The sequence below is a fragment of the Chinchilla lanigera genome, unplaced genomic scaffold, assembly GCF_000276665.1.
Source record: "Chinchilla lanigera isolate Chin_1 unplaced genomic scaffold, ChiLan1.0 scaffold00083, whole genome shotgun sequence".
NCBI lineage: Eukaryota > Metazoa > Chordata > Mammalia > Rodentia > Chinchillidae > Chinchilla > Chinchilla lanigera.
This window is the reverse complement of record NW_004955484.1, coordinates 5,567,975-5,590,443: the sequence shown is the minus strand read 5'-3', so window position 1 is coordinate 5,590,443 and position 22,469 is coordinate 5,567,975. Positions and strand designations below refer to the sequence as shown.

Here is a 22,469-nt window from a genome sequence, read left to right as displayed (position 1 = left end):
CTCCCTCTCCCTCTCCCTCTCCCTCTCTCTCTTCTGTTCCTAGACTTTCTCTTGTTGGATTAATTTTCCTTGACTTTGGCCTGTACTGTCTTAATTATTTTAGCTTGACATTCCTAAGTACAAAAATACCATATCATACCGTAATCAGATCCTCCTATTTCCAGATTGCTCATAAGGGTATCCTGAGAGACAAAATCAAATGTCATTCGCCTTTAATAGTCTCCTGATCTACCTGTTCAGCTGTAATCATAGCGGTAGTCATTTCATTTGAGAAAAAGGGAAGAGATAAAAAATTAGGGAAAATGGAAGAGTGTCTCCCATTTTGCACTTGGTAAAAATACTTACTTCTTATGAGTTACTGCTTTCTTTTCTATGTGCTTGTAAACGTGTGCTTAACAATTTTAAATTTTCAGATGGGTGTGTACGCCTGTAATCCTAGCATTCTAGGAGGCTGAGCCAGGAGTTTGAGGACAGCCTGAGCTACATATCAAATTCAAAGCCAACCTGCAATATAGTGAAAACTTGTCTCAACCAAAAGCAAAAGCAAAAGCAAAAAACTTTTGTGTGTGTGTTTTCCCCATGTATAATATTCAAGTTCATAGTTTCCAAAATGTGCCTCTTGTCAATGCTATTATATTTTTTCTAGATTAACAGAAACATTGAAAATGCAGGGGAAAGAATGCATTGACATGTTAAGTGTTACCTCTAGAGTAGTTAATTTTTAGAACAGGCCTTAGGTCTGTCTCAAACGTAGTAAACACTAAAATTTTCACTGCTACTAATAAAAATCCTCTGCTTGTTGTTGTTATTATTACTGTCGTTGTTTTGGTATTGGTGGTTAAACCCAGAGCCTTCACATTGGGCTACATCCCCACCATTTTATCAAAAAGATTTTTATGCTAAGTTGCCCAGGCTAGGCTGGACCTTGCGATCCTCTTGTGTCTGTCCCCCAGAGTGCTGGGATTACAGACATTTGCCACTGTGTAAAGTGATTGTGCAATTGACTGTATTTTATCCAAAATGCTTGGGACCTACAATGTTTTATATTTTGAATTTTTTCAGAACATATCTTGGGGAGGGGGCCAAGAAACTCATTTGTTTCCTACATACCTTACATGGACAACCTGAAGATAATTTTGTACAGTATTTTTCTGTGCCTGCATCTTGATTGTGATATGTCACATAAATTCAGGTGTGGAATTTTCCATTTGTGATATCGTGTTAGTGCTCAGAAAATGTCAGATTTGGAGCATTTGGATCTCTGATTTTCAGGTTAGGGATGTACAGCGTACTTATACCTTTAAAATTCACGCTGAGACTGGGCTTGATGGCACATGCCTGTAATCCCAGCACATGGGAGGCAGAGGCAGGAGGATTGCTGTGATTTCTAGGCCAGACTAGGCTACAAAGTGAATTTAGGGCCAGTCTGAACTGCATCACAAAAACCTATCTCAAGACAAAAACAAAACAAAACAAAGTTCACATTGAGGTTTCTGTCCTGAGAGGGGGCATTGCTGTTTCCCTGTTAAAACCTCACTCACTGGATATGTTTGGGCCGAGGCCAACCCTTCTGATCTGGGACATTTCCATTGAGATGAGAGCCAACAGTGCCCGTTCATTTCTTACATTCTGTGGTTCTAGGTGTTTATGATAGAGCTCTACACCCAGTCATGTGATGGGCTCAGTGTGGCATTTGAAGAATTTGTATGACATGGTGCTTTATTAACTTTAAAGGCAAATTTTTGCAGTTGAAACAATTGGAGAACAAATGGGGAAGTATGTGCCAGATATTTGGAGAAGATAGTGTGTGGTGGCTTCTCGGGCGGGGGCAGAGGGTTGCTTCCTGCTCCTCTGTTCATCATCCTGTCTCCATGGCAAAGGGTGACGGTAAAGATGGTAAAGGGCTTGGAATTTTGGGTGTCGTAGGCAATGTGGAGGAGCATGGCAGTTCTTACGCAAGCATCCCTGGTTCCTTTTTTGTTTTCTAGAAGCAGCTTGTTCTCACATTTCTCTTTAATGTTAGATTATCAGCATTGAACATTTGGGATTAAGTAAGCCTGCAGGTAGGTATTTGTAGGTTGTAGATCTCAGGATTCATGGGCCACGTTTCTCCCCTCTTCTGTGCCCACCCCAGTGGAACCCTGAGACTAATAGTAAAAGTCAGTGTTACTAGTGGAGACACTCCCAGGTTTGTCTCTGACAGGTGCTGTGGGATAACTTGGGTCTGTGGACTTTGAGGATCTCCTATACCTGTGAATGGAGCCCTCTTTTCTCAGCTCAGGTATTCTGCATTCCTGGCCAATCTGAAAAGAGAAAGGAGAGCACTCTTCTCCCCAGCTCCAAGTATCTTGGTTCTGTGGGGCCTCCATAGCCCTGTGGCACTGATGCTCAGAGGACTGCTTTGGTTTTATACTTTTTTTTGGTACCAGGAATCGAACTCAGGACCTTGCACTTGGCAGGCAGGCACCATGCCACTGAGCTACCTCCTTGGCCCCAGAGCGCCGCTTTGGGAATTCCATGGTGCTTTCGAATTTTGACCGCCCTGAAATTCTGTAGTTTTATATGGAGCTGCAGAATAATATACTAGAGCCAGGTGCCTTGAGTTTAATTCCTGACTCTGTTTCTTCATAGCTGTGTTAAAATGAGCAAGTGACTTAACCTTTGTGTCACATTTCGCAGTCTCTAATTTGGAATGGATTGTTGTGATGTTTTGACATCACATTCATCAAGCTACTATGAAGATCCAATAAGTTTATTTATACAAGTTTTCAGAGCCCTGGCTGGTGTATAGTGACAGTTTCACAGCTCTGAGAACCCAAGTATTCAAAATAAAGATGATAAAGTCTCTGGCTTTCTAGGTAGACCTATTAGATAGATCTAGTAGACTTTTTACTATATCTATCTGCATGAAGAGGAGCTTTTCCCTTTCACAAGATATTTTTATTGTCAACATAATAACCAGCACCGGGAATTTTATTCCCCTTCCCTGGAGCCTGCACTAGAGCAGTGACTCATTTTCTAATGAGTAAAGTGTGGAAAGGAAAAGGAGTAACTTGCCAGTGCAGAAGCCTGGTAGGCCCTACTTTAAGTGATTCAGTTAGCATCAACAGTGATAAGTCATGATGTCACCTACCCCCTAATGTGATGTGACAGGAAGGATACTTTCCTTGTTGGTATCTTCTCCAAAACCCCTTAACCTTAGTCTTATTGGGGGAAAACATCAGAGAAACCCAGGGTTGCTCTACAAATGAAGGCTTGCCCTACACATGCCTGATCAGCTCCAGGTCACGTGAGACCTGGAAAGACAGAGTTAACTATCACAGATTGGAGGAGACAAAGGAGCTATGACAGCCAAGCTCCGTGTGGGGTCCTGATTCAGATCCTAGAACAGAGAAAGGACATGTGGAGAGGCTGGTGACATCTGAATGGTATAGTAGGGTACTGATCTTCTCAGTTAGGACTAGATGTTCAGGCAGAAGCCGTGTGAAGGTCACAGGGAATGCTGAATTGTCTTTGCCACTGTTCTGTAAGTCTAAACTGATTTCACATTGAAAAGTTAAAAACAACACCTCATGATATGTGCTTGTTTTTAAAAAAAAAGACAAAAACTCCGCCAGTTTAGAAGAGATGGAAAGCGGACACCCTCAGTGGTGTCCTCCCACGGACAGCAGCTGGTAAATGTGGGTGCTCCTCCACGGCTTCCTCCTGAGTGCATGTAAACATTTTTATTAAATGTTTTCAAAAGCCCTGTTTAAAAAAAAAAAAAAGTTCTTGATTATATACCTTCAAAGTTGCAAGCCTTTTAATTATGGTCCACTTTTCCAAAAAAAGTTTCTTTTCGGACACACTTTGGCTCTTCCCTAAGACTTATTTAAAGTGGTGTTTGGTTAGCCGGTGCTTAATTTTATTTTCCACTTACGCTTCTAACCCATCCAGTTCCATTTATATTGCCTCTGCCCTTGCCAGTCTTTCTAAAGCCTCCCAAATTAGCATCATCTGAGAATTTAATTAACTTGCTGTTTACTAACCCTCTCCTTTCAAGATAATTAATGAGGATGTTAAGTGACACTAGGCTGACACCGCTCCCAGAGGCACCTGAGCAGGCACCTACTGGAGCGGAGCCTGGCAGGGCTGAGCCCGCCCCCTGACCTGCCCTTGAGCCAGCGTCCAGGCTGCGTGGCCACTCTAGGGGCAGGTAGTGATGGCAGATGTTTGCACAGAGTCAGCTCCCCCTGCCTTTTATTCACTCATTTTCTGCTTTGTTAATTAAAAAGCTTCGTTTTACTTAGAGTGGAATGCTTATTTTTGTGTTATTCCCTAGACAGAGTCTACATTACCAGGCTTGAAATTAAACTAGCTGAGAACGTCCAGTGTCACAATTCCCTTTTGTTTCTGGTGAAGTGGCAGCGTAGCATTTCCCAGATCTCTCCACGCCCTGGCTTTCTACTTAATCCAGGTAACCAGAGTCAGTCCCGTCCTCTGGAACATTCTGCATTGGTAGAAGCGTTCTGTGGCTCTGCTGTCTAGCATGGCAGCCACTAGCCATGGGTGGCTGTGGAACGCTTGAAATGTGGCCACTGTGACCAAAGAACTGAGCTTTTAATTACATTCGACCTAATTTTAAGTTTAAATAGTCCCACACGGCTACTGGGAACTCCATCGGCAACTGCTGCTGGCATCTCTTATCTGCCAAGGGTAGTCTGTGGCAGGGCTGAAATGCCAGGCTGTTTCTGTGCCTTCCCCAGCAGCTTTATGCTCTCACTGGGAAGGTAAACTGATTGCACCATCACATTCAGCAAGCTGTAATTAGGAAGGTACGTTTTCCGAAGGAAAAAGATGTTACTTTCTAAATCCAAATGTAAATGACTTGGATTATCCGTGTCACCGAGCGCTTCATTCATGCAGATAATTGAGAATTGACAGTGTCCTTTTCCCTCAATTACTTCCTGATAGTTCCATGTGTTACAATGGTGGAAACATGGAGTTGTTTTTAAATAGCTATGTTAATGTCCTCATTAATTTTACTTTTTTCTACCAATTAACAAATATTAACTCCTGTGGCAGAATTCAGTTGGCTTCCCTTAGGAAGAAGCTGCATTCCCTCGTACCTGCAGACCATCTGAGGCTAGGGAAGCTTAGCTTTTTGTTTTCCGTCTGCAGAAGCACAGAGTTTCTCAGGGGCATCTTTGTACTGCGCCTGTCACGGCATAGCACAGCACAGGGTGGCAAAATGTTGAATCGGGACCAGGAGACCCGGACTGATCTCCATGACCTGCGTCTGTAGCCTCGTTGTCTTTTGCGTATGGTGCAACCGAGAGGCTGTAAACTTCTTGTCAGTAGGGACCATGTGGGTGTCACCGTGGGTGCTGGGCTGGGCTGGAGAGCACCTGTCTCATCTTGTCTAGATAATTGTTGATGTGCGGGAATGTGGAGCCAGGTATTCCTTTCTTCTTACTTTTTTTTTTTTTTTTTTTAAAGAAAGTCAGTTATTGTGTGGCAAAGTGACAGATTCTAAAATGTTGACCATTAATTAAAAATTAGGGGAAAAAAACCCTCAGTGGCTTCTACCACCCGTAGGGTTCCCAGTTGCTGCCTCTTGGCCATCACTGACTTCTTCCTCCCTCTGTCCACGCACGATGAAGATAGGCGCCTGGCTCTTCCCTGTCTCCCACCCCAGTTGTCGCAAGGTGGTTGTGAGGCTCCACTGAAACTAGAATGGCCCAACCCTTTAAAGCCTATGTGGGGCTGGAGAGAGGTTGTTTTTCTCACTCAGACTTGCTGGACACCCATTCCTGGATGGCCAGTTGTTCCCTAGCATTCTGCTTTCGAGACATGCTGAGAATGTGGGGTAGAGGAAGACACGGAGACAGCATAGTCACTGTCTTCTTTGTGCTCTTAGCTGTGTAAAAATCTGGGTTGTCTTCAGCTACTGGAGGGCGTCGGAGGTGGCTACAGGTTTATTGTTAGTGTTAGAAATTCCAGGAGAGTGGGGTCAGTTACAGCGATTGTGAAACTCAATGTATAAACTTGGCTCATATTCCCACGCATTGCTCGCCTTGGTTAGAGGAGGCAGTGCGGAGCTTGAGCACGAGGCCTGTGACCGAGCACCGGCTCACACGCCTCTTACGTTGGAAGCATGAAAACAAGGAATGATGCTAGTGTTCCAAAGTTGCTCCATTATTCAGAGTTCAGTGATTTTTGAATGGGTGTTGATCTTCAGTTTAAAATAGCTTTTACCGAACATTGAAAGATATAAGAAACTTATTTTGCTTAACAAAGTACGTGTGTGTGTGTGTGTGTGTGTGTGTGTGTGTGTGTGTGTTTACTTGCCCTCTTCAGTAAGACCAGCCATGTGGTATTCCAAATGATTGAGTGAATTTTCAGTGTCAGCATATTATGCACAGTGGGAGAGAGTCCAGCCAGCCCCTTGTTTTTACAAATAAAGTTTTATTGGAGCGCAGCCACGCTTATTCCTTTCCATGTGTGTCACAGGTTTAGTGCTGTGACGGCAGCATTACGACATGGCTGGTGTTGCCCTCAGGCCTAAGATGTTTACCAACTGGACCTTTACAGGAAAAGTTTGGGGACCGCTGGCCTAAATGCTAGAAATGTGTCTTCTAAGAAGCTGTGTTTTAATGAATTCTGGGGAAACTGTAGACTGAGACCTTATTCTACCCACACCATCCTTCAGAATGCATTTGTTGTCAGTCTGGCTGCCTCTGGTTTATTTCTGTGATCTGAAGAATTTGCTTATTAGATGTTGAATGCAGTGACCCTGGTTTCATGGTAACTAACCCTGCCTCGGCCCCTCGCTAATGTACTGCTAGTCATTTTATTCAGGAGACTGAGTAGCTTTCAACGTTCTGTAGGAAGGACACTGCTCATTAGTGGATGTGTGCAGCCTTCGGTTTAGCTAAAATCTGAATGCTTTCTCAAGCTGAAACAGTGAGTATTATTCTAAATGTTAAGTAATATAGCTCTCTACAAAGACAAAGTGCTTCCCAGGCATTATTAGCTGCGCCCCGTCGTCATTCCTCATGATAATGCCACGGAGTGGGTTCTTAGTATTACCATCCAGATGTCATTGCCAAAGCGGGGACGGAAGGGTGACTTGCTGAAGGTCACGTAATAACAAAGCCCGCTGGCAATTTGTGTCATCTCATGAGTCATGTTGTCGCTGGGAAATGCATCTGGCACCAGTGGAACTTAGACCCAGAGGCAAGCCAGTCCTCCTAACAGGTTCTTCCCTGGCAAAACTGATGATTTCATTAGCAAGGTAAGTGAACGGGCGATCTAGTAATTAATTCGTCTTTGTGTAGACCTAGGCCCCCAGTGACATCAGAGGGGGCGCAGGCTTTCTGAGTCTTCAGGTTCCCTTTTGGAGCGATCGTCATCACCTGACAGCTCTTTTCTTTCCATTTGGCTTTGCCCTTTATGGAGCAGATTCACTGGGATTTACTCCCTCAAGTGGTGGCATTATTCCTATTTGTGGCTGTGGAGGCAACTTCGTGTCAGCTGCCCCTGCCTTGTGCATGGCTCCTCGCTCCTGTCCCCTTGTTCCTGCTGTGGGATGACCTAGATGCTGCGTGTTGGACACCAAGTTGGAGGGTACACAGTTCCTGCCTTCAGGAACCTTCCAGTCTCTATGAGGAAGGTGCTGTGTATGTAAATCCAATACCTGGCACCATAACCAGAAAAGAGCACCACTGTAGGCAGAAACGGGGACGTGGGGAGGGGACTTAGAAGGGAGGCTGGAGTTTGGATGTGGTGTGCCTGGGAGGGAGTGACCGAGCCAGTGCACACCCTGTGCACACACATGCACAGATGGCCCATCAGGGACAGAGGGTTGGCACAGCTGGCAGGAAACGAGGGTTGTGCAAGGAAGCAATGGGTGATGACACCCTGGAATAGAGGCCCTTTCTCATGTACACAGAGAGAGTGATGTCAGTAATCTTTAGGGAAGACGAGTGTTCTCTCTCATTATTATGAGAGATTAAAGTGGGATGCAACAGGAAGCTGGGATGTAGGCAAGTGGGGAACGAATGAATCAAAGCCAGAAGAATGACTATAAAAACACAGGTGCCACCGGAAGCTGGGACTGGCTGTTGGTTTTTCTGGCCTTGTGTTATTATAGTACTGAAAGGTCACTGAAAGATTTAAGATGTAAACCCTTAAAATACTTACTGTGGAAAAAATAAAAAGGCCTGCACGGATTGTATTAAAATTTGCAGAGGAGGCTACTGACTTGAGACTCCAAAACAATGTCATCCACTGAGTGGTGGGGTCCTGAGTGGTCAGCTGCATCCTACCACTGACTTATACCCCTGTTCCTTTTTATTTTGAGACAAGGTCTTGCAGTTGCCCGGGCTGACTTTGAACTTGCAGTCCTCCTGCCTCCTCCTCCCACGCAGCTGGGATTTTAGGTGTGCACTGCCTTGTCTGGCACTGCGTCTTAATACTGTAGCTCAAGACAGGACATGACCAAGTTTGTGTCCAGACCTCATCATCTCATAGGATCTACTGACCAGTGTGACTTGTATCATAGCTATCTCCACTTTACCACTGGCAGAATCTTAGCAGTCTTCTCTCTGGCCCTCCTTTCCCCCCAACTTTCTCTGCTCCTTCCCAAACCCCACCATTTTGCTCAAATACCATGTTTCCTAGTTGCCAGTTCTTTAAATTCAGATTTCTGAAACATGGATTTCACTGAAGAAAATCACCCATGGTGCTCCAGCAGGTTTTGGGAACCATTGTTTACCTGGCATGAAATTGATTTCCCCGTGTACCCAGACTTCTTCTGGGCTCATCCGTGTTTCTTGGCCTGCTGGAACAGTGAATTTAGAATTATAAGGAGAGGATAATTTAGTTAGTGTAGACTATCTGAAGAGAAACCTGTCTGTATTTCACCATTTAAAAATAAGATGCTCAGTGTGGTGGCAAATGTCTGTAATCCCAGTACTTGGGAGGCTGAGGCAAGAAGATTGCTGTGAGTTGGAGGCCAGCCTGGGCTATACAGTTGAGTCCAAGGCCAGCCTGGACTGCATAGTAATACCCTGTGTCAGAAAACCAAAAAAAAAAACAACAAAAAGATTAAAAACCAACCAAACAAACAGAAAATCTTTAATTGATCGAACCTGCAGTCACTTTGCAATGGGGGCTCGAGGCCAGAACCAGCAAGGGCTTTGGCCCAGGCTGTGTGGACATCCCTGGGAGAGGTGAGTTGTCACTGGGGTTGGCCCGCCAGGCAGAAGGCCAGGAAGGCCCCGGAGTTGGGCAAAATCTGGGAGGGGGAAGATGCACCTGACAGTATGCAGCCTGGAACCCCGTGTGCAGGGTCCTTTCCTGGCAGCTCTGGGGATTTGAACAGGGGACGGTAGGACACCCAGGCAGCCATTCTTTTTTGTTGTTGTTGTTGTTTTTGTTTTTCTCCGGTACCGGGAACCGAACTCACGACCTTGCGCTTGCCAGGCAAACGCTTTTGCCGCTGAGCTAAATCCCCGGCCCCAGGCAGCCATTCGTTAGGGAGTATGAGAATCTGAGGTCAGGCAACAGCAGTTGTCAACAGCAGGCAGTCGGATAGGGGCCCAGGAAGTTCTGGGAGAAAATAATATTGTTTATGTGCAATATATGTGTATGTGGAAAAAAGAGAACCCTCCCCATGCTGTCTTGTCAAAGCCAGGGATAAGGAGCTTTTGTCCATCCGCTCTGGGTGAACCGCATGGCCCCTAGTTATTCAGGTGCCTGCACTTTCACCCGCTTCTGCTGGAGTCAGTAGGCCTTTTCTATTTAGCATTAACAGACATTGTTTTTGTCTGAAAGGTATGGTGGACTTGGCCAGTGTTCTGACAGCTTGAGTTGCTGTCCAGTGAGACAGCTGTGGAGGCTGCCTTTTCTTCCCATTGTCTGATGTTCTCCTGTTCTAGATGTTTTCAGTGTATAGCCAAGTATATTGGCTATTTACAGTATATTGCAGTTATTTGTCAACTGTTAGTCAAAGACTGTAATAAGAAACCTAGATAAAAAGCAAAGCTAGTTAGATAGAAGAAATGGAAGGGTAACTGAATATGGTAGTGTGCACCTGTGATCCCAGTACTCAAGAGGCTGAGGCAGGAAGATCGCAAGTTCGAGCCCAGCCTGGAGAGCATAGTGAGAGACCGTCTCACTCAATACCAAATCAAACCAAAAGGGAAAGGATGGATGAGTGATGATCACTAAGTTGTCCTCTGGCCGGGGAACTTGGGCTGACTTGGAGAGAGGAGGGAAGTTCTTTTGTGATTCACATCCTAAAAAATGTCACCAAGCACAGGCATTTATAGTAATTGTCTCCTGCCATAAAATCTTATTTAAACAAGGAGTGGATGCTAGCAAATGTACTTATTCTGTAGTTGCCAGCCTTCCATCTCAGTCGTGAGGGAACAGACAGCCCTGTGTGGACATCATGTGACGCATGGGCACCAAGGAATGATTTTGGTGGGCACTGACAGGGATCACCTTGTAATCTGGGACCGGGGGTGCAGGGACAGATGTGACGGGGGAGGGTTTCCAGGGGAGGTGCTGCCTTGGGAATGATGTGTTTCAGCACAAGCCAGAGGGGTCCAAGCAGGAAAGGAAACTGAGTCTGAAAGGCTGAAGGGTGGTGGACCAGTGCGTGTGGAATGTGGAATGGGATACCAGAGAAAGGTTAGAGTTGGACTGGATTCAGTGGGTCTTGGACAGCAAGCTAATGATCAGGAGTAAAATGGAGCAAGAGAGGATTTTCCTCATTTGATCAGAGCCTCGGCCAGCAGTTTTTAAGTGCCTACTATGGCCCAAGAGCTCTGCTGGGCACTGAGGGTAGACAGACACGACCTGGTCCCAGCCCGGGAGGGGCTCTGCACGGGGTAGTGGAGGAGCGGGGCTGGTTTGCAGTCCTGCGTCTTCCGTACAGCAAGGAAGCTGCTTCTGGAGGGCTGTGGGGTGAGAGGCAGAGGCTGAGCCCCCAGTTGGGAAGGCTTTGGAGCCTCAGCGGCCTGGGAGCTGGGCCTTGGCTGAGCGGGGGATCTGACTATTCTAGCTGAAAATTTAGTTTCTTCCTCAGAACCAGCTTCAGACCCAGCTATTGTCACTTTACTTCAGCCACAGTAGGAGGTTGTTAACTTTCGAAATTTAGTAATCTGACCCACTCGGTCTTTTCCAGCTAATAAAATGGAATTTTTTCATGGGCCTCCATAGTCTTTGAGTTTGTGTGCTGGAGCAGTTAGTGGTAGGCTAGAATGAATAGTTCTTCCTCTCAGCCAAACTTCAGTGACAATACAGTTTCCCAGATAGATCTTGGGCACTGAACTACGTTGGCTTGGAAAGAACCAGTTGGCCAACTCTCTAACGTCCTAGAAAACCTCCCCTTGTGGAATCTGCCTTGTCCACTGTACCAGCTAGGACAGTGGTCACCAAGTGAGCTTGTGTCAGAATCACAGGGAGCACTTGCTGGAACCTGAATTTCTGGGCTCTGGCCCCAGAGTTTCTATGCACCTGGGCAAAGCCTGGAAGTTTGCATAATAACGCATCCTGGGACTGGCGATGCTGGTAGGGGCGGGGCGGCTTTGAACAGCTCTGGTGTAAGCTAAGCATCCCCCAGAAGGAAAAGGAACTGCTGAGTTCTTGTTGCTCCTTCCTTTAGCATGGCTCCAGGGCTTCCACAGCGGATTCCCTTCCCCACTCAACCCATCAGGAATGAGAATAAGATGCAGGGTGACCCTGAGGGAGGGGCGGTGCTCTCCACACTTCCTACAGGGCCTTCCTGTGACCCTCAGAAGGATTCAGACCCCTCGGGTGCCTGTGCACCTTGCAGGGGGCTGGGTCCTCACTCTTGACTCCCCTTAGCCTCAAGGTGGAGCCCTCGGTTCTCATCCAGCTTCAGTCGCCAGCTACCTGTGTGGACCTCAGAAGGCATCAGCCTTGTCCTCCATTCGGCTAGTTTCTGCTGGGGCCTTGCTGCGAGAAACCTTGAGCCCTCCTTGTGATCTGGAAATAAGGTTGCTCATCTTCAGAGACAGCCTGAGGAAGCCAGCAGGCACCCAGAGATGCCCCAGCCCTGGGGATGCTCCTGGTCTTTGAGCCCGTGGCCGTGGGAATGATTAATGGATGTCCTCTACTGTGCTGGACAATTAAGGAAAGCAGGAGAACGAGGGAAACGTCTTCAGTTAGACCTAATTTGGCACCATATTGTTTTCTGTTAATCTATTTTGTTTTCTGTCCGTCTGTCCCAAGGGACGGGTGCCTTACTGCTTGCTGAAGCATGCATAACTAATGTCCTCATTAAGCGCTGATCTGTTTATCAGGGCCATGCGAGGAAGCCCGCCTGCCAAACCTAGGCACAAGCCGGGGCTGCTACCTCCCTCTGGGCCTTAGCCCCACCTCATTAAGCCGGTCCGGGCTATTGATTGGGAGCCTGTGTTTGGAAGAGTCTTACTTACTCCATGCATTATCTTGACAGATTGATCAGACCTGATTGAGAACCTCTTAAAGGAACGAACAGCTGTAATGGGAAAGTTGGACTCTGTCATCCGTTAGGATGATTCTGGGAGCAAGAAGAACAAGGCTGACATCTTGGAGCAATTGTATTTACAATTAACATGGCTGAAAACGATTGCCTCTATTGATCCCCCTTCCTGCAATTACAGCCCCATTGTTTACATTCCAGCACTTCAGTTATAAAAAGGAAATTCAATAATTATTGCATTATTTAAAGTTAAAGTGCCACAGAGTTTGCTGGCTGCGCTTGCTGGTTGATTTAACGTTCAGTAAAATCCATGCTGAGCTCTCCATCTTGAGGCCGAACAATATCGGCTTTTAATGAGACTTAAAAAGGGGGGGAAGGAGAGAAAACTCAGTGCGCAGGGTGTTTGTCTGGGTTATTTATGGGGGGAGCCCGAAAGCGGAGCAGAGAAAGTAGCCGTGTAAAACTGCGTCCCTCTCTCCACGTGGCTGTCCACCCTGCAGACGGCCGCGTCCTGGCGTCTTGGCTCAGATGTCCTCAGAGAAGCATTTTTCTCTTTCTACCCCTGTCAGTCCCTTGTCCTTCTCCCACAAGGGGAACTGTCCTCTCCAACTTTGAGCAAAACCTATGGAATTTAAGGATAAAGAGCGAGATGTCAGCCGTGGCCAGCATGATCACCGCTGAAGGCATTTGTTGAGAGGAAATTTCCCTCCTCCGCCCCATCTCTTTCTCATTTTCTCTTTCAAAGGAGAAATAAAATAAAATTTAAAAATCAAGCACCGCTTAGGAGGAAGAAGCCAGCTCCGTGGGTGCTCCGCAGCCTCCACCCTGTCACACCGGCCGCCTCTGTCTTCTCTCATAATGAAGGTGATGAGGGTATTTGTCAGCAAATCATGGGAGCTCAGGAGGAGCCTCTGAGTTGAGCACCAAATCATGCTGTCCACAGCAGTCACCGGAAAGTTCAAGTGCGTGGCAGGAATTTTAAAGACCATTTTATTTTTCTTATATTTGGTTGAAAATCTTGCACGGGCTGTGTTCCAGCAAGACATCCAGACAGGTGCGCCCAGCAGGACGCAGAGCACGGGGGAGAGTGATGCCTCATGCTTCGCCATCCAGAGTCAGGCTTCCCGCCACAGCCTCAGGAAATGGTGGACTGCAGGTGTGAAAGGGGAGAGGAAGATGAATAGAGCCAATTCTGACTTTTATGAAGTATCTGGAGCAGGCCAGTAGCAGGCAGCTGCTTCCATGTGACTTTTTCATTAAGGAGGTGAATTCTTGTGTGCAGGCATTGCATGATTTATCTAGCTCACTTTGTTAGACTCTGAAATAGTCTTTGGGAAAAGGCAAGTGCAGAGATTTTAGGTCTTGGAAGCTTTCTTTCCTATAGTGGGACATCAATACTTTGTCTTGAGTCTCTTCTCCATGGAGTTGCTTTCCAAGCCACCATAGCTGCTTCAGTCTCACTGGGAGAGACTTAGAAATGCACATTCTTGGGCTCCACCAGACCTGCTGAATCAGACATCCTTGGGGCTTGGCCACACATGGTGTAACAAGCCTCCCAGGAGCTTCCGAGATGTACTCAAGTTAAAGACCCACTGAGCTGGAACACCCATTGCATCGTAGACTGCCATGCCATGGTATTGTAACCCCTTTCAGAATGACAAAGCCAGACCTGGGCTCACCACAGTAGGGGGACTATGACAGAGCCAAACATTGGGTACATTTTTTTTTTTTTTTTTTTGGGTACCAGGAATCAAACTGAGGACCTTAAGCTTGCCAGGCAGGTGTCGCACTGCTGAGCTATATCCCCGGCCCTGCGTACACCTTTGAAAGGATTTTCATGTATGTTTCTCTTGTGTTTTTAAAACTGGCCTTTTATCTTTCAAAAAAAGATAAGACAAGTGTAAATATCTGTGTTTAAAGGTGAAATAATGCCCCTGCTTGGACCACCAGGTGGGCATTTTTTCCTGGTCTGTGGATTATCGTGGGGTTAGAGATACAAATAAGCAAATCCTTCAGAGTAGATTGGGAGAATCAGGAAAGTACCTGCCAGCCACATCAGCTGAGTTCCCCTCTTTCCTCTGGTCCTCATCTGGGACACTGACAGATGTGATAAAGAACATGTCCTGGGTTTACATCCCCCGACCCCGCCATGGGCAAGGGGATACAGTAAACATTTAATTTTGTGGTAAAGGCATGGTCTTAAGGTTAAGGATACTGGTTCTACTAGCAGCAAGACTTTGATTGAGTTACTTAAAATTCAGCACTTTTTACAAGGAAGAGGTTGGCCTGGGTATGCTCAGTCCCTGCTGCCCATGTCTTAATTTCTATATATCACATTTCTTTACTGTCAATCATGCCTTCCTTTTTGGGATCTGGGTGGGATGGGCGCTGGTCGTAAGAAGGGCAAAGTCAAATAGGTGTGTTTCACGGGTGCTCATTTCCATCCCTAATCCTGTAGGCTTGCTAATTAGGAAAAAAAAAAAAAGTTGTCCTAATAGCTTCATTTATTATAAAGGACAATCACGTATCAGGTGTTCCATGTTAGAAGTTCTGCATGCATTACCCCTCTGAATCCTCCTTGCAGTGCGATGTGGAGGTTCTGTTATTGTTCCAGTTTTACTCCAGAGGGAACTGAGGCCCAGCACTGTGTGTGACTCCCCACGACAGTGCATCCGGTGAGATTCAGAGTGAGGGTCCTCTACCCGGCTGTCTTTATCCAGGGCACCCCTTAGGCCATCACGATTGACAGCAATTTGACACGGACATGCTAGTGTCCCACGTATAGAACAGCACTGGTTTCTGTTTAGGGATTTACATTTGTGAGGGTGGGGAGTAGTGCTAGGGAAGAAATGCATCTCAGTGAATGGACAAAGTCACTGTCACTGACCTGGTGGAGTGGGTCAGTTAAGGTCCTGGGAGCGTTAGGTTGCCTTTGGAGGGTGGTTGGCTCTCTAGGAGCCTTGTCCACACCACATTGGGCTTTGAGCTCTTTAGAGACACATCTGATCTTAGTAGAAACTGGCCCTCATTCTGTGTGTCCCCAGGGAGGACCCATACATGCCTCGGCAACTCTGCCCTGTGTGTAGACAGGGACTGCACTCACCTTACCAGGGTTTTCCTAACACAGAGAAGTGAAATCTGTTATGCTAAAGGGTTGACGTTCCCCAAGGGCCCGTATTTGTATTTTTCCAGAAAAGATTCAGAGCCAAAGGCAGGTTCAGGCCAGAGAGGGTTTCAGAGTTAGACCGTTACTTTCCTTTTAGGATTCACTGTGTGGCTGAGGGCCACCAGTGTTGTGAGTTTGGAGTCAGGCAATGTCATCCATAGAGGAGTGGTAGTCTCAGCCCTGGCCCTGGAGCTCAGGTACCGAGCAGGAAGGAATGTGGCTTGTTCCAGGGTGTGAGGAGTCTGGCCTAGAAACCAGAAATAGGGCAGAGCCACCCGAACGGATTGATCTAGGGAGCATTTTTACTTCCTTTGGCTTTTTTTTTCTTGTAAATCATGGTTAGAGCTTATATCTTACGGTGTCTGCAGAACTCCTACAGTGAAATAGGACTAAATTAGCATGTGCCAAGGACAAGGGCATGAGTGGATGAAAAGCCAAGATTAAACAGAAAATTTATATATATTTAGATTGACCTTTCACACGTCTTCCTAAAGATGTGACATTAAATCTGAAACTAACTCAACCTCAATGATTAAAAAATTAACCGCCCTCTGCCCTGGTTGCATTACTGCGTCTGAAAGGATTCTTTTTTAGGCGTTCAAGGTGAATACCTGGGCCTGGGAAGTCTGGTGTTCCAGAAGGCCCCTGCCTCGTCACTGTCACAGATTCATAGAAGTGAACTTGGAGTCGAAGCCCAGGTCCCAGTCCTGTCTCTCTTGCCCTCTGGGAGACCTTGGGGCAATCACATGGCCTCTTTGAGCTTTGAGTTCCTCCAAGGATGTGAGTCAAACGCTGCTCACCTCAGGGGGCTGTAATAAGAGAATGTAGCATTTGTGCAGGGGCTGCCGGGTAAATGGTGTGTGTTCCTACAGTTGTGACTGACTGCCCACTTATGACTTCCTCGGGCCTCTTAAGATGTTAGGAAATTCACAAGCTAACTGTGAATTTCCATCTCTCCCTGGTCCCTTCTTACTGGATTTGTTGGTAATATTTTATACCCTCTCCCGACAGAGCGAGCCTGAAATCCGGGACATGCTGTGGTTGGCAGCCTTTCCTTCCAGCGGGGCGCCCCGATGGTGGCCTCTTCTGTTTTGAGACCTCCAGGTTTTTAGGCCCCAAGAGAATCATAGGTTTCTGAGGGGCCTTGCAGGACATCCTGTGATTGAGCTTTCTTCTGGTATCCCCCAGGTACCCCAGTTGCTGAGGGGCATGCCAGGAAGCTGCCTCCCCATATCAAAGAGCTTTGCCATTTCACTTGCTCTCGGAATAGGGTTACATTGTGGTACCCAAGGAGAGGGTGGGCGTGGGTGTGTTGATGGGAACAGGTGTTACTCCCCAAGGAAATGTCTTTTGTGAATCACAGGTGTGTATGCGCTCGTGTCAGAATGCGCTTTGTCCACTTCGACTTTAAAAAGGCGGCCGTGTCAAAACCTGATCGATATTTGCATTCCATGCATGAAGAACCAGATGTTAGAAGTTTCCTAGTGTTAGGGAGGAGGAGGGAGCCGGGGCCCCTCCAGATTTATACAAATCAATGTTCTCTGACAGAAGTTGGTTAGTTTTCCTGGGAAACAAGTAACAGGAACACATTTTTTTGATTTTCACGATGAATTATTTTCTAACAAGAGCCCTCTTTGACTTTCAGTATTTGGCCAGGGTGAACGAGCCCAACATATTAATGGGGTAGAATCCCATGAAGCCATGCAGCCTGGCCCCTCTTCCTTCCTTTCTGTTTTAATTATTAATTTGCTTTTTGCACTCACTTTATGTGCCAGGCTGGCTGACAGAGTGCCTCCAACCGCAGGGAAGGTTTTGCTTTTCTGGGTTCTTCCCTGTGAACTGGACGGAGAAAGGACATCACAGAAACAGATGTGGAACCTCAGATGTTTGCATGTCAGAAGCACGGGAGGGTCATCTTCCCGCTGACTGCCAGGAGCGTTTTTGAACGTAACTATCTGTGAAGGGTGAGAAAGGCACAGGCGCACACAGAGGGTCCAGGGTGTTTCAGACACTTAGCATTGAACCGAAACAAACCCCACGTCGTGGGCTCTGCACCCAGCCTCCCATGGGCCCCTGTGTGCTGCAGCCCCAACCACAGCTAAAGTTGTTGTTTTGTTTTGTTTTGGTTTCTAACCACACTGCCAACCTGACAGAGGAAAGAGGGAAGAATCATGAACATAAAGAGAAAAAAGTGAACCACAACCTGGGTTTCCCCTCCTCCCAGATGGGAGAGCCCCGCTATAGAGGTGGGACATGAGGGAATTCAGGATTTGTGTGGGAGAAAAATTTCCTGCCTGGCCAAGAGAGCAAGAACTCTGAAAGGAGGCAACTGTGTTATTGAGTATACCACTGGGATTTGTGCCTTGGTGGATTCTTCGTATATTACAGTGAATTTAATTAAATACATTGTGATCCCAATTGAGGGTATTCTAATTAGCTGGGTCAGGAACAAATTATTCTCCCTCCTTCTCCAGATGAAAACATCTCTGCTCTTCGGTGAGGAAGGCATGTCCTTGGCTGTCTGACTTGCCCAGGGAGTCCTCCCCTGCATGTCCAGCCACTCCTGCAGCTTCATGTCAGGCCTTTCTCAGGGTGGGGTTCTGGGGAGCAGCCCGTGCCACTCAGGAGGGAGACAGGCCTGGCCAGCAGGGTCAAGGGATTAACTTACTCAGGGTTGGGGAATGGAGAAGGACACAGTGGTCAGGCCCCACCGCTAGCCCTGAGTCTCTTTACTCCAGCTTGGGTGGCCAAGAAGTACCAGGGGTGGGAGTTGTCACACGTAGGTCAGCATCAATAGACTCAGGTGGGAAGTACAGATTTGGAGTGAGCTGTAACCTTTCTAAGCCAGTATTTCTTAGAAACCAAGGTGTAGTTTATTCTGGAATTTTTTTAGTGTCTGGGAGAAGGAAGTTGGAGAGGGGAACAAGCCTGGAAGTTTGAATTAAGCTTTTGTGTAGGTTGTTATGAGATGCCCTTGAATGTCCCCTGTACCAGCATCAGCGAAAGAGATCATGGCTGTGGTTTCCTAGTTTTCTTTCCTTTTCTCCGTGGTTTGTCGTATGTGACTGTTTCTTTTCCTGAAATGGCTCTCAAGTGACAGAAAAAAGGATTTGGGGCAGTCCAAGAGACTGCAGTTACCAACGTGAGCTTGAAAGTAGAGTGGCTTTGGAATAGTCTCATCACACCGGTCTTTTTTTTTTTTTTTAAAGCAGAAGTTCCTAGTATGATGTTTATTTCAGTTCAGGATTTATACAGCCCTGTCACCCAAGAGCCTTTGGATTTGAGGACCGGACATTTGACATCTCAATTCCCACTCATTTCTTTTTGGCTGTCTTACCCTTTTCTTCTGGCTCAGAGATCGGAAACCCCCGCCATTTGGAATACAACTCTTAGGTCCGTATTACAGTTTTCTGTTTAAAATCCCATGCCTTATTGCAAGGAAGTCCTGTTTCATGGGGGGTGATAATGGGGACTTGGAAGTAAGACTTCAGTGATTTTTGCTCTGATTTCATAGTTTATGACACAACCAAAATCCCTTGAAAAAACATGTTGCCTTGGACTTGTGGTTATTTTCTGTTAGCTTTTATTCACTCCTTTCAGTAGTAGCTTTAATAAGTTCATTCTTTTGGTCTTAGGAGGCCCCAGACAACAGTTCCCAGCTCCTGCATCTCTTTCCTGCTTCCAGTTCCAGATGAGACCGTGGTTCCCAGGTCCTGCTGGGCTTTTGCCTTTTGAGCCGGCTTACGGAGAAGCAAAGGGACAGGTCCTTGGGCAACCATGTTCTTTCCTTCGTTCGCATCCGCCCCAGCAGACCCCTCCGCCCAGGGTGCGGCCTCAGAACACAGTGTCTTGGTGTACCCCGTCCTCCCCAAGGCCTCTGTAGGGAGCCTTGTCTCTGAGGAGGAACGCTGGAGACAAACCATTAAAAAAGCTCAAATTTATTTCAAGAAAAATAGCTTTTTATTGTCAGTTGCAGTTTCCCTAACATGTAAGTTTGAGGTCTCACTGGTTCATCCAGCTCCTGGTTGTGAAACTCTTCTAGGACAGCTGTTACTTGTAAGGATTTTATCTATCTGGTTCTAAGCACTTGTGGGTATTGACTCACCCATTTGCGCGAGCGGGATTGTTCTCTGATGCCTGTGGAACCTTTTGCATCCACACCTGCAGGTGAGCGCAGTTTCTTCTGGAGCATGTTAGTCAGTCTGAAGGCCCCAAGGTCCTTAGTGCATTGCTATGGCACCTAATTGGTGCGTTCCTTTTTCTTCTTCCAACAAAGTGCGCATGTACTCCTGGGGTTTTCAGACTTTGTGAGCACAGGTCGGACATAGGCATGTGAGTGTGTGAATCTGAGCACAGTATCACCCGCTAGGAAGTGCTCCTAAGGACAGTCTCACCGGAAGTGCAGGACATTCCAGCTACTCCGGCTTCTGAGCACCTCACATGATAGCCTGGGCAGGGGAGAGACTCTAGCAGTGGCTGAAACCATGGTCAAGGCATGGGCAGCCAACAGGTCCTCTGTGGGTCAGAAAGGAGGTGAGGGACCCTCTGCATGCTTGGCTCGCTCCTTAGGCCACACTTGGGTGACTGGGGTGGAGGTGGGGTAGTGAGGAGAAAGAGGGAAAGACCAGATCATGCATTATCCGAGTTCCCTCCTCCAGGAGGATGCTGGGTACGTGGTAGGGGGAGGTAAGCCCTGCCTTCTACTTCGTCTTTCTCACTAGCTGGTCACCTTGGCTTAGTCATTTAAGCTTGTGGGTTCTCTGCTTCATGCACAGCCGGTAGAAAAGCTCCTTCCCCTGCCCTGGGTCATGTGGAATGACAGAGTATATCACTTCCTTGCCTATTAGAAGAAATGGTCCATAGCTTTCATCACATTCCCAAGAGGCCCCAGAATGTTGTCAGTGTGGCTCTTGGGTGATCTTTAATTCTCGTAAGCACAGAAGTCTGGGGTCTGCTGACTTTCTGTGACTGCGACCTTTCTTGCATCTTAAACGTTAATCCCGTGTGTGCCTGCTTCCTGCTGGCTCTCAGGCTTGCATGCTGCAGACTTGGCACCGTGTCTGCTGCACACACAGAGAGCGTCACTGTGACCATAGGATACACCAGATGACCGATGATGCTGACCAGTGCTGAGCCAGGCGATCTTGAACTATTGATAGGGACCTAGTCGGGAGAAATTTATTTACCTGTCACTTTTGAATCTAGAGGAAAGTCTGATTTTGGAGTCTCCCAGTAGACTGTAGTTACAAAAACCAAAAACTTGAGTTGTCCTTTAGGTGGAAGGGCCAGATGGTAGCTTTGGCTCTGTGTTGCAGATCCAGGGCGCTTGCTGTACAGGTGGGGTGACCATTGGCTGTCACCAAAGCAGGGTGGGCTGACTTTGTCTGTAAAGGACTGGAGAACATTTTAGGCTCTGCAGGCCATATCGTCTCTGTCACAGCTGTTCAACTCTGATGCCGCAAAAGCAGCCATAGATTGTACTTAAGTCAATGGATATGGCTGTGTTCCGGTAAAACTCTATTTACAGTAACAGGCAGTGGGTTGTATTTGGCAGAAAGGCTGCAGTTTGCTGACCCCCAATCTAAGCAAAGCAGGACACTTGGGCAAGTGAAAGAAATCTTTAATAGTCGTGACACTGGGAGGGCCCCATCGATGAGCAGTGTTACCAGTACTTGAGCAAGGCCTTTAGGGGAGACAGGAATGGAAGTCACCTGCTGCTTATCTTCACAGAGCTGCTAGAGAAGTGAGTGTGGGGGAAGACACCCCCTCTGAGGAACCTTATCATTGGCCACCATCCCTTTTGGTTGTCCCAGTGTGTCCCCTGGTGGTATGCCTGCCTCGGTCCACAACCAGTCCGGGTGGATTCGTGGCAGTGGCAGGCTTCCAGTGGCTGACACAGGGCATGTTCCCCTCCTCTGTCCCTGCAGCACCTGCAGCAGCATGAGAGCGGCGTGGAGGGCGAGAGCTGCTACTACCACTGCGTCCTGTGCAACTACTCCACCAAGGCCAAGCTCAACCTCATTCAGCATGTGCGCTCCATGAAGCACCAGCGCAGCGAGAGCCTGCGCAAGCTGCAGCGGCTGCAGAAAGGCCTTCCAGAAGAGGACGAGGACCTGGGGCAGATCTTCACCATCCGCAAGTGTCCCTCGACCGACCCAGGTGAGGCATCTGCAGGCGTGGTGGGCCACAGCGGGCGAGAGTGCTGGTCTCCACGAGGCCTCCTGAGGGCTTCTGTTGGAGGAAGACATGCCTGTTGCTGGCCTCCCGGGTGGCCGCTGTGTTCTGGAAGGTCATGGTACCTTTTATTTTGTTTTTAAAGCAGCTTAGTAGACTCCACTTCAAAGTTGTGCTCGACCGTAAGGAAGGCGCAAGCCGCTACCCAGGGGGAGACCCACAGAAGACCTTCTGTCTCCTACCCTCGCATTCTCCCAGTGCATACTCTGGATTCCACTATTGTACATTCTGATCCAGCAGAGGCTCAATTGCCTGCCTTGTTTAGTATTACGAGGAGACAGTTTGTGGCCTCAGAGTCTGGCCTGTAAAAGTGGACTTCAGGGAGGATCAAACCTAGAACTTCTTATAAAAATCTTAATTGCATTTGAGAGAGATTCTTGTCGTTCTGTGAGCACAGGCTTCTTGCTGCCCCACAGAATCAAGATTTTCTGGTGGAACTTGCTTGGTTTCTGCCTTCCCTTCTGCCGTCTCATCTGTGGTCACCTTTTCTCCCTTGCTCCTTTCTTGTGACTCTTGTTCCCATTTGGAGCTCTTTGGCAGAATCCCCTCTTGTTCTTGTTCTTGTTCTTGTTCTTGTTCTTGTTCTTGTTC

The 22,469-nt window shown here is 47.3% G+C and overlaps 1 protein-coding gene across 3 annotated transcripts in view; it reads left to right on the top strand.

Moving 5' to 3' along the window:
* Zfhx3 (zinc finger homeobox 3) overlaps positions 1-22,469 on the top strand; it is a 276,123-nt gene that overhangs the window by 155,882 nt on the left and 97,772 nt on the right. For all 3 annotated transcript variants that reach the window (XM_013503944.1, XM_005403533.2, XM_013503945.1), the window contains one exon: positions 21,572-21,803. In XM_013503944.1, coding sequence (XP_013359398.1) covers positions 21,572-21,803 — 232 coding nt within the window. The remainder of the gene's footprint in view (positions 1-21,571; positions 21,804-22,469) is intronic.